The 12,940-nt window shown below is 39.3% G+C and overlaps 1 protein-coding gene across 1 annotated transcript in view; it reads right to left on the bottom strand.

Annotated features, from left to right (window-relative positions):
- The window catches only part of MRPS25 (mitochondrial ribosomal protein S25), a 77,680-nt gene that overhangs the window by 30,761 nt on the left and 33,979 nt on the right, over window positions 1-12,940 (bottom strand). Inside the window, exon 2 of the mRNA XM_044078475.1 lies at window positions 6,394-6,500. Coding sequence (XP_043934410.1) covers window positions 6,394-6,500 — 107 coding nt within the window. The remainder of the gene's footprint in view (window positions 1-6,393; window positions 6,501-12,940) is intronic.

Below are 12,940 nucleotides of genomic sequence, written 5' to 3'. Positions count from 1 at the left end.
CCCCCCCTAGTTCTCCTCTCTCTATCACTGTAAATACAATTCATGGCTGCAGTCATGTTACAACTCTTGCTAGAATCCATGGACATCAACTCTGGATCTTAAACCAGGTTCTTGCACAAAAATTTGAAGGAAACATGGACCCTATAAAAAAAGTGATTTCGTTTTCTGACAGCATGGGACATGGAATCTGGCAAAAAGGATGTATTACGAAATACATCATCTAATATTACTTCCAATATGAAAGGGATGTCCAGAGGCTTTGGGTTTGGCAGGTCCAGAAAATGTGTCTGATCTGAGCCTGAGAGATCTTTCTCATTTGAAAGTTCTCCTTTATCTAGCGAAATGCATCTTCAAGGGAAGCATCCTCAGGTGGTGAAGCTGAGGAAAGGGTGTTCTCCATGTCAGAATGCAAGAGGGCTGGAGACATTTGGTTCACGTATGCCAATTCCCCCCACTTCTAAATACAAGGTACAAGATTCCCTCTGGGAAAAATGTCCCCTTCTACTTTTAGCAGAGGTTAGTCCCAACAGTGAAGGCTCTTCAGACCTTGGCTGTCAGGACTTTTAACAATTACAAGAAGTCCTTAACCAACTTAAGCAGAGCATGTGCAAGAAACTGGATGGGGGCAGGGGGCCAAGGGCCAGTCACCAATGGCTCAGAGAAGCCGATCAACAACTCTTTTGGTTTTATAGTGTATTCAGTCTGTGTTTGGGTGTGAGGTATGCCTTAGAAGCCTCAGCATGTAATTGCATGTATGAGACCTTCCACTGGTCTGCCTCAGGAATACCGCCCTCATCGGTGCTAGAGATAATGTTGTTAGCATTAGACCTTGATGCCTACAAAGAGACCATGGATCTAACTGAAAGCACAACATAGGTGCTGAGTTGTAGTGGCTTCCAGAGGGGTTATGCCTAAGACCTCGTCCAAAACAGGCACTGGATACAAGGGCTAAAAAGGCACCTCCACTATACCAGTACTCTTTAGCCTAGAGGAGTCTTCAGATATAAAATGATATCATCTGCCACTTCTCATCATCTCTGGTGCTACTCCACGTGTTTCTAGTGTATAGGGAGGAAGAGAAGGTGGATGCCATGGCAAATAAACACCAAACATGAGTTCTCTGTGGAAAAAACATTTGGAGCTATTCTACCCTGTATTTAATGGTCTGCTGGTTGAACAAAACACACAGGAGACAATGAGACAGGTAATGGTCCAGGCCCAAGCACAAAAGACACAAACTATGGAAGTTCCTATGAGATATTTACTGCCTTCACATGATGTCCCCACAAATTATCACCTTGATAACAAGGTCCCCTTCACATGATGTCCCCACAAATTAACACCTTGATAAGGTCCCCTTCACATGATGTCCCCACAAATTATCACCTTGATAACAAGGTCCTAAGCACGCAATCAGTAGTGAGGGACTTGGGCACCCAGGTTGAAAGCAACCTTGCCTTTTGACCACCATATTGCCTCCGTTGTATGGAAGGCTTTCTACATGGCCCACCACATTAGGAAGGGCATCTCATCCAGGAATAAGGAGGTCATAACTTCCCTGTATTTTTCCCTTAAAGACCCATTATTGAGTACAAAGCCCTTTTGGCATGTACCTCACAAAACACATGCAGCAGCTAGACAGACCACAGAAGTTCCTCACCAGGAGAATCCAGGGCCTCAAACATCTACCCTACACAGACAGGCTAAAAAGCCCTGTCCCTCTACTCGGCCTCGTACAGACTCCTCAGAGGTGACCTCTTTCTGGCAGACAAAGCAATCTCAGACCCCACCTTGATGGGACTGCTGCATATCCACAAGTCAAGCTCCACTCGAGTAACTCGCACACGTGACCTCAACCTGGTCTATGACATAGACCACATGACTGGTATAGGACTTGTTGGTGGGACAAATGTGTGTCCCGGAGACTCCCCCTTCTGTAGAATAGACTCCCTTCTCCACATCAAGTAGAGTACCTCATTATCCCTTTTTAAGCGCAACCTGGATAGCTGGATGGGGAACAGAAAATACACCCTTGAAATTCCATCTGTGTCCCTGCTAGACAGGGGCATCAGGTGCTGACTGGTCGGGACATGGGCTAAATTCTTGGCTAGGCTTGTAAGGGCCTCACGGTCAACAGCCTAGTAACTTCCTATGAATACGATTATTCACGGTTATGCCTCACACCTACAATGCAACTTTAGACAAAACAAAGTATGACAATTAATAGAAAAATGAGTGGGGGGGGGGGCACTTATCTGAGAATTATGGATTCAGGCTGACTTGACAGACTGATGCAATTGGAGTGCTTGAAATGATCATCACCCCACATCAAGAAATACCTGAAGATGTTACCAGTCAAAGTCCCATTGTACCTCCCTGACATCTGTAGGGGATGGAGTACACCTGGCAAGGAGGTCCTCTGTTATTTAGTCCAACCAACAGGCTTCTGCAGGCAGAAATTCTAACAGTCAGTACAGCAACACTGAATTATGAAGAACAAAGCTCTCCAGTACATTACCTCACCCCTTCAGAATGTTGAGCAGTCAATGAAGACTCTCCAAGGCCATTTTTAAATTGCATTTAACACTGGGTAAAGGTAACAATCTGCACTTAGCTGTCCCTTCTCTCTCTCTCAACCGTAGCCCTTTTGGAAAAAACAAGAGAAGTACTCCTGTTGGAAACCTAACTGCAGTACTGCATAAGAACACTTCTACAAATGCAGTTGCATCCCTTTTTTACAGTAAGTCTTAATCTAAGTGGCATGGACCACCATGTCACTACTCCAATCAAGCTAAACCCGGTCTCAGATAATGACTCCTTAACCACTCTGGTTCTAAGTAACATTACACACACTAGTGATTTTTTGTGCTATCAAACTGTATTCCAATACTGAACTAGCACAACAGTTATTCATGGCACCACTTCTACTTGTTACAGGTAGATTTATTTCAGAATCTAAGGAAACAAACAAGGAACAGAATAGACTCCTCTTTACCATGACAGCAACCCTGGTCTAGCATTTGAATATATTCTGTGCCAGTCCTGATGAGTGCAAGAGGGGCTGTTCCCTCTCCAAATACACATCAGGGCCCAAAAATTCAGGTGGCCAACCTTAGACTTTAAAGCACTAATTGGTAAAGAAATTTATCTTGGAAAAAAAACAGACCATTTCAATAGTTCCCTCACCAGACATTTCTAAATTTCAGAATAACTTGCCAAATAGAGAAAATAATGCTGTAAAAGCCCCCACATCTCAGGAAATAGGGAAATTACTTTCGATTCCTGTACAGAGCAATTCAGGAAAAAAACATAAAAACTGGAATTTGTCAAATAATGGATGCCCATCTTAGTCATACTAAACTGCCAAATACTTCCCCCGTAAATGAATGTAAACAATACAAAGCCTCAAGAAGATTTATTTAATCATAAAATATCCAACACATTTTTTTAATCAAACTATAGAAAACAGAAATGACCTTCAAAACCTTCTAGCTGATCACCAAAGAAATTCACATAAAAAGTGTTGGTAAACATTTTAAAAAGCAGAACAAGAAGTCTAGTACCAACATTTCTAAGAATAGTGGCCCTACTACTAAAACCCTTAGGTGCATTCAATTAATAATTTCCTTCATCGCAGACATCATTCCTACTCCTTTCATGCAAACATTCATTCCATACCTAACATTACTCCTTCATCCCCCTAGTTTTAGGCCCAAAGCAAATTAATATACCCTATCACAAATATTCCCCCCAAAGTCAAGTGTCAGATATCTGAACATAAAAAAAGAGCGACACCCCCCTTTCAGATACACAACATGGCTTCCATACAGGTTTTAGTTTAGTCAGAGCCTTATAAAACATTAGAAGCTCAATGTATGACAGCATGAGCAATGGTCTCTTTACCATGGGTATATCTGTGGAAGTGGCAACAACCTGTGATACTGTTAACCATTCACTATGACTTACTAAACTGGAAATACTAAAGTTAAGTTCAGTTTAATTATTTGTCGTGAGTGGTTTCACAGACAATCAGATATATGCACATTCCTTTTTCTCAAAGTCTGGAATTATCTCTTGTAGTGTACCATAGGAATCCCTTTGTTTCGGGATCCATGCTCCTTTTGCTATTTGTGAATAATCTTAAACTTGATCTTCTTTCTCAGATGTTCTTTCTTAGGACATTGTATTATATGTAGAGGACATAATCTTACAGCTGTCAAAATAAAAATTGAACTAACAAACAAGTAAAAACTAAACCAGATGTCACTAAATTGTTTAAATGGACCACCAAAATAAGCACGAAAACCCTAAGTCATCCGCAATTACCCCATTTGCTAACCCACACCCCTAAAATCTCTCTCAAGCTAGTCTACTATTCATCAAGGACCTTTTAAACAATATCAATCCATGCCTGACCAAACAGACACCTAGGTCTTATCATGGACCATATCTATCCTTCATAGTTCATACAGAAACAGTGGAACAAAATATTTTGTATCTACTAAGGCTATGTTACAGGCTCTCACATCTTTCACCCTTGGCTCATAATGCAATAGTGAAAATGTATTCATATGTAAACCAGACTTGAGATTTTCCGTTAGTATCCAACTAACACCAATAAATAACATCTGCAAGATGCACTCAGAAAATCTGTAGGTTTGTCTTCCTTTCTTATTTATAAAGCAATCTCATCTTCTGTTCTGCAAAACACTCACTGACTTCCAGTTATTGCCAGGGCTGCTCTTCTCTAGGCTAGCTTTATCATCAAAATAAAGGAAAGGCAATGTCCACCTCCCAGTGTAAAACCATCCCTTAATCAGATACATTCACTCAAACAGTACACCTTCCTTACAGAAACATTCTGGTTCAGCAACTGGTGACAGAGGTTTTGGTTAAACAAGCCCAGCCTTCTGGAACCAACTACCAGCTGAAATCTGAAATGAATGAACCCTGGAAACCTTTAAAACAAATTTAAATGATCACCTGTTTAAAGGAAGTTAAAGGAAGTGTTACAAGACAATATACTGTACTCGTATTTGTAAATATACCTTCAGACTGGCTGTATTTCATGAGCTTTCTTTAAAACTGCATATTTTACATTGTCTATGTGTATTTAATAATATGTTTTATATTAAGTATTCCTCTAGTGTATTGCTATACTACAGTCCATTTCTGTAATATATTGCTGCTTCTGATTATTTACAATAATTTTTTGTCTTACTGTACATTTACTACTGCACTAAGTATGACATTACATTTCTGTACCTTAGACAAGCCAGGCCACTAGACATTTCTACATTTCAGAACAACTTGCCTAATAAAGACTAGTGCTGCAAAAGCCCTGCATCACAGAAACAGGCAAATGACTCTGGATTGCTGTACAGAGCAATTCAGGAAAACCATAAAAAATAGAATTGATCAAATAATGGATGCCCATCTTAGTCACACTAAGCTGCCAAATTTATTTTAAATAGTCGCTGTGCTTTTTTTTTTTCTTGACTAGAACAGGATAAGAAAAAGTGTCCTAGGGACTACAGCAGTAGTTTCTAAAAGGGGAACAGGGGCTAGAATTGCCTCGGACTTTACAAAACTTCAGTAGTGGTGCAGCTTGAAAAGAGTTTTGCTTCATTTATCTACTGTCACAGCTGAACCAAAGCAAATGGCACAACCTAAAGCACAATAGTTAAAGACATTGCATTTGGGCATGAGGATGGCAGTGTGAATTTTCTTCCCAAGTGGGCATTTAAAAATGGAAAGGACACTATAAAACACAAAGTCAAAGTAAACTTTATTGTCATTCAAATCTACACCACAGTGTAGATGAACAAAACTGTGCTGCTCGGTTCCCAGTGCAAGGACATACATACAGAAAATATTTTAGTAAAAAATAAATAAACCTGAAAGGGGAATGAAAGCAAATTTAGAAAGGATTTATAAAAAAAAAAAAAAAAAAACTTAAAAGTCTGACATCAAAAGATGCAAGTCCGAGAGTGTTGCAGGAAAGAAGTGGAGGAATCTAGATACAACTGCCCAGGTATAAGAATCAAGCATAATCCTTCCTAGATAGAATTAATGCTTTGGAAATGGAAAGGTTCACCTGCAGAGTGGTCCTTGCAGCTTTTGCACAAGTCCCAAAAGTCACATAACCAGACTACTTCAACACAAGATTATAAACCCCCACACACACACACACACTTATATGTGGACATTTGGAGTAGACAAATGAAACCAAAATAAAAGCAGAAAACTATCATAGCAAAATATATTATCACAGACAATTACTGCCTTAAATCAACAACAGTACACTAAAGTTAAGTTTTAGGTTTAAATCATAATACAGCAACCTATGAACTTCAAAAATGTACTTACACGATCTAATGTTCTGAAACTCACCTAAATAAAACTTCAGAAATGGTGATGGAGTCATGTTTTTAAACATCACAATTTGTACCCAAGGATTTTTGTACTGGATCTGAGGAATACTGAAGAAGACAAATTTTCTGAAAATAGGATAAGGAAGACAGGGCGATTAATAAACATGAGCCCATACCAGTGGGGAAAATACAATTTTATAAATTGCTCTCCAAAATCTCTTAACACAATATTTAGAGATTTGCTAAAAGCAGAGACCCAGAATGCATATACATTAATTTTAAAACTAAGATGTTAAGTGAAACATGACACAGAAGGATTCCTACTTTTAGGAAAGGCAGAGAACATTCACATTTGTGGACCAAAGAGTACATAGTAAAAATGCCAGAAATTCACAGCATCATTGTATCTGAAAAACAGGAGGCAACAAAAGAGAGTAATCACTGTAAATATTTTAAGGGTCCCAACATATTGATAAGTACAAGACACACACACACTTTCATAAACATGGAAGAACCTTGTGTTAAATGAATGCTACAGCAAAACTGTTATGTATGCCAAACCTAAATAATGATTATCCCAATAGGGCTATTAAATATACGTAGTGCTTAAGTGACTGCACACTGCAGTGTGCCTTTCATTGTGATATCAATAATGTCTTCATGCTTGCTTAGCACATAGAGAAGGTGAAAAATGCAAAGTGAAACTAAACTAAATTTAATACTGCAAATAAGCTTTAAAACTACAGCAATTATCTTGATATCAGTTATTTTCACGATCAATGACATGCTGCAGAAATTATCTTTTAGCTGTGCTTTGAAGGCATACATCATTAATCCTTTATAAGAAATTAGTTTCTCATTACTATGGCTTAGCACCAGCAATGAAACTTTGTTGCACTGCCCTACTTTCTCAATCAACAATAAAAAAAAAATATTCAGGTCTTCAACAGAACTTAAATCTTGTGTTGCTAGTCCACCATTGCATCTATTCCATTTAATTTCTACCTAAACTATACTGCATTCATACTTTGTTTAAACTAATTAACTTCAGTTGCCTTTTTATTCATATGTTTCTACCTTCTAAATGCACAATGCAATGCCCAACCATCTTTTTCCAAGTATACCTTTACAAATATTTTTGAACAATACTTTTACCTAGTAATAAAAAGAAAAACAATTGTAGAACAAGAAGCCATATTACAAAATGCACCAGTTTAATGGCCCTTTGAGAAAAGCAAAATTAGTTTTTCATTAACGAGTACACATTTATCTGAATTATATCTTCTGATAAGAAAGAACTTGAGTTAACTTTCATTTACTTGATAAATAATGTTGCAAGCTCATAGAAAACACAATCCTTTTTGGAATGAACTTAAATATCTGTGAAGGATTTACATGCAACCAAAATATGTTTTTAAACAAGAAACATCTTTATTGAATTATCAGTTATGACATATACAATCATACATTTATATAAATGAAAACAAATCATATTGGCATATTTTCAGTTGCACCCATTATACTTCACGTATAATCTTCTATGCAGTCATGTCATTTGATCATTACATAGCTCATTCAATTCCTGCCTTCCCTTAAACCTCATTCCTCTCCAAAACATGTATGTAATGTTCTTACAATTCCCATTTGTTCTATGTAATGTGCTCTTACCCTTTTCCCACTTCCAGCTGTTTTATCGCGGTTACATATTTACCTCTTGTATGGCTGGTTTAAACTTTGATTTCTATTTTCTACTAAATACATTTTTGGCAGCCACCAGAATTAATGTCTGGGCAATTAAGATTCTGCATCACAGCTAAAAAAAAATAAATTTCCTTAGTTACACCAATTTGCTCAACCAGTGTTTCTGACAGAGAAGTCTCACAACTAATTACAGTCCCACCAAAAAAGTTCCCAATGACCTTTTTCTTCCCCATCACACCTCCAATACTTGTAATCTACCTTAGGAAAAATTATTTGGAGTCTGCTTGGGGGATAAAATGCCTAAGTATGCAAACATTTCCAAGCAAAAATCCTAAATCTTCTAGATTTTGTTGCATATTTGGGAGCCATAAATACACATCCTCCCATTGTTTCTTTATGAATTGCTTATCCAATCTCTATTTCCAATCCTTCCTAACCTCCTCTGATTGATACCTATACTTATCATGCAATATTTTATATGCCCTACTAATTATCACTTTTTAAAAGCAGCTTCTGTTCTAGATTCTACTAAAAACTCTACCAGTGCAAGTCTTTCACTTAGGGTCCCCCCTAGTCCTTTCATTAAGTATAACCAGAATGTTGAGACTAAACTACAAACAGCAACCCCGTCCTGTGAGCATAAACACACACAGCTAAATGTGTTTTAGGTAGATGATATCCATACAAGCTGTATCTGTACCACAAGAAGTTACAAGCTCAAAAACAGACACAGATAACCTCGACTGTGTAACACATTACCTAGACCTTCCCGTGACCAAAGAAAATCTAAATATACAGTCATCATACGGTAGCAGTCAAGACAGCTGAAAACAAACATCTGTTGTAAAAACTGAACCACACCAAACTCAAAAGCTCATAAGGCACACATTGCCAACTGATAACTACAAAAATATACAACCAATTGAGTCATCAGTTACTTGGATAACAGAAGCATACCTCACTGAACGGCATAAGGCATTTGAGAGCATCATGCCTGTCCATCTCAACTAAGTTGGAGTGAGCAATTTAAAGTCTTCCCTCTTGGAACTACAAAAGAACACTACAGGGTTAATGAACACCATAGCATGCGTGGGGAAAAACATCTCTGCTTAGTGAAATACTCCCAGCTCTTAAGATTATCAATATTTTGTCTTGATACTATGGTAGCAATAAGCAACAAATGGAGCAGTGCCAAGGACAGGACAGACGGTGCTTGGTAGTATGGATTGAAATGGGAGACCAGATGGGGAATACAAGTACTAGGCAGGAATTTTATTCCCCACAATGTCTTTTTTAGACTGCTTCAAATTAAAAAAAAAAGAGGAAAGAAAGAAAAATATACAATATTAATAAATCATGAAACAAGCTTTTCTCTGATTTATCGTGATGATGTCTCAATAAAATAGTCTGTTTCAGCATCCTTCTGGCAGCAGAAAGTTTAAACATCAAAAACGCAAAGCACAAACTCTAGTGTACACCTTTTTTAGATCCAGAGGAACAGGTGACAGCATGTTAGTGTGAGTAAAAGAAAGCCTAAGAACCAAAAGTAAAACTATACACCACATGCTAATATTAGTGCTCCAACAACATATTACAACAGGATTCTACCATGTATGTCTCCTACACAGCATACGGAGTTTCCTGACAGAACTCCAGTATGTAAAATCAACAAAAAATCCATTCTTATGTAGGGTTTTAACTACCAAAAACACTAACGGCAGGATTCACGAAGCCTCCGTGTAAGAGTTACAAGGCGTAAACGGAGGCTGCAGTTAAACGGTGTGACGTCAGCATGTCATGCATATGCATGAGGGCATGTTGAATCACACCTAAGGCTTACACGGTCCGTGGAAGACAGTAGGGGGTGTGTCCGTAGGCCGAGCCCTGCAAATGGACACGCCCCCAGAAGAGTAAAAGTGCCGAAAGTAAACCCCCACGACAGAGTCCATGTGAATAAACACAACACAACACATGCCCCCACAGACTATGAACATAAAATATATAAATGAACATGTTATATTTTTTTTAAATTGTAAAGATGTTTGCCCGTGAGTGCGCTCGTTTGCACGGGCATGCCAGTAGCTTAGCCACAGTTAGCAGTCAGTGGAAAAGCATATAAGAACTAAATATGCAAAGTAAGCCAAAAAGCAATAGCGTAGCGGTAGAGACGTCGGCTGAAGAGCAGGCAGTCATGGTTCGAGCCCCCACAACATCAATTTTTATTTTTAGTGAAATAAGCATGAAACAAGTCCCTGACATATATGTACACATATAAAATTATATTTTATGTAAAATGTAATGAAATGGGCCATTTATTTTGAAGAAATGTGAGATGATAAAATAATAAAAAATGCCAGATGTGCCTATAGCTGAGCTACAGTTTAACAAGTTGAGTGCATCTGCCCGTAGGTGAGCAGTGGTTTAACAGGTGTAAAATGAGTGCCCGAAGGTGAGCAGTGGTTTAACAGGTGCAAAATGAGTGCCCGTACGTGAGCAGTGGTTCAACAGGTGCAAAATGAGTGCCCGTAGGTGAGCAGTGGTTTAACACGCTGAAACTGTGTGCCCTTAGCTGAGCTGAGCGTAAGATGCGTGCTGACAGCCAAATGAAGCGTAAACCAGCGTAACCCGTTTGCGCGGAGCTGCGCACCGCGCCAACAAGCTAACAGACGGGCAACATTGAGCAAGCTGTAACAAAACTGCCTTTACACAGACACACCTCCTAGCCTGTGTAGACAGTCATAAAATATAAAAAGCAATGGCCAGGTTCGAACCCAGGATACCATGCACCATAGTCAAGGTACTGAACCACTAAGCCATGACAGCTGTACTTAGAAATGCAGTAATAGCAAATATATAGGAATGAACAGAAAGAGGAGCATGACAAAGCAGGTTTTGTGAAGCTGATACAATTCCAAAATAGCCAATCACAGATAAGTACGGGAAAAACTGCATATATAAGCCCCATAAGCGGGAATACACAGCATAACCGATTGAAGAACCAACTTGCAGCCAGAATGTCAGGTGTAGGTGAGGGTAGTTGCTTTCGAGCACAGAGGTGAGGCATTGAGGAGTCCAAATATATGGTTTGGCTCCTTGTCCACAATCATGAGGCCCAACTCATGCAGGGCCAGGTCCTGTGGGGAGCATATAGGGCTGAGGCATGGGACCGGTTGGCTCATGATCTTACCAGTGCCACAGCCATCACCACCATGTGGACCTGAAGAGACGGAAGCAGGACCAACTGAACCGTTGGATCCAGGAGGCCCGGCAAATGCCCAACGCCCCACTACTGAGTAAGTTACATCTAATTATTTATGTAAGAAATTAACCTAGCTGATATTATGGAGATGTGTATTCCAATATTACTTTATTTATATTACAGCTGCAGGTGTCCGTTCTGCAAACCGTAGACCCTATGGCGATAGGCTAGTGTGGTTGCGCCACCAGGCAGGTCAGTAATCCTCTCCCTGTAACTGTAAATAAATATAAAAGTATGACAGTAGTGCAGTGTAGTCCCTAAGTAATAAAATGTGCAAGTAACAGTGTAAGAGGTTTTGCAAGTATTGCTTGATTACAAAAGTGTGTTGCAGTCTGTAATCCAAACAGAAAAATGAAAATGTCTGAAATAAAGATGTCCCACCTGTAATATAATAGTACACAACCTGCAGCAGGCTGAAAAGTACAGCTGCAGAAGCTGAGTAAAACACGTGTGAAATATATCCCTGTTGAAATACTGAAACATGACAGAAGTGAGACTGTTGGAAAGGATTGTAATAACTACAGGTAAAACATGTCAATAAAGCCTAGAAGTAAGTACCATCCTGAATTGTAAAAATAAAACAAGTGAGAGAGTGCGAGAAAGAGTTATGAATCCACCAATAAAGTAGTAATAACTCCTGAATAAAGTATACTGCAGTCAGTACAGAATGAAATGAATGTGACAAGCAGAACCAAACTACGAAAATGTGTTCAAAATGTTCCTGCAGCTGGAATGTGTATCCCAAAATCTGGATATGTTGCTCTCAGTCTGCAATATGCAGATAGTATGGTTGTCTGAAATACCAAACATCCACAGTTGTCTATAGCTATATAAAGCAAATGTAGCAGGATGATGTAGCTGAACAGAGCCAGATATGAACGTGTATGAATAAAAATGAAAATGTACACTGATGTAGCAGTAACATTCCTATCACCAACTTGAAGTAGTTATCACATAGGAAACTGTAGGTAGAACTGTAGTGTGTATATATCTGCAGCTATTAGAAATGTACAGTATATGTATTGGTATTTGAAGGTGTTAATTAAATTTTCTTCACCCTACCCTATAACCACATATAATCCATTCCACGTGAAATTGGTATGTGCAATCACAATTAACACCCCTGGACATTTGTCCTGTTGGGTCATACATATTTGCATGTACATTGATGCATCTGCCCTGTTCATACATCCAAACCTGATGGCCTGTTGCCGTCAATCAACCCTGCATGTTGTTGGACTGTGTATTGCTGTTCAAATTATGCATGTGTTATGCTTGCTGTTCAATGGTTTGAATATCTGGGTGTTTGGTTAATGGGAATACTAATGCATGCTGTTACAACTAATTGTGAAAGGTATTGTATGTTACTAACCCAAACTGTCATGACATAATGCAAAACATAGGACGACAGGGAAGGCAGGTTCCAGCGGACCCACCTCTCCCACCTCAGCTGGCGAGTGCACCTGGCAGTAGTGCCCAGTCCAGACCCTCCTCCGGTGGCCCTGTGCCACCTGCAGGTGGAAGCGCTGCAGGGAATGCGGTTCGTCCCCCCTCTGCAAGTGTGGCCGGAGGAGAACCACCACTCACCCTCCGTAGCGTCCGGATT

The sequence above is a fragment of the Protopterus annectens genome, chromosome 7.part1, assembly GCF_019279795.1.
Source record: "Protopterus annectens isolate FY-2018-M chromosome 7.part1, PAN1.0, whole genome shotgun sequence".
Lineage (NCBI taxonomy): Eukaryota > Metazoa > Chordata > Ceratodontiformes > Protopteridae > Protopterus > Protopterus annectens.
Note: the sequence above shows the minus strand (reverse complement) of the source record. Positions and strands in the feature narration are given on the sequence as shown.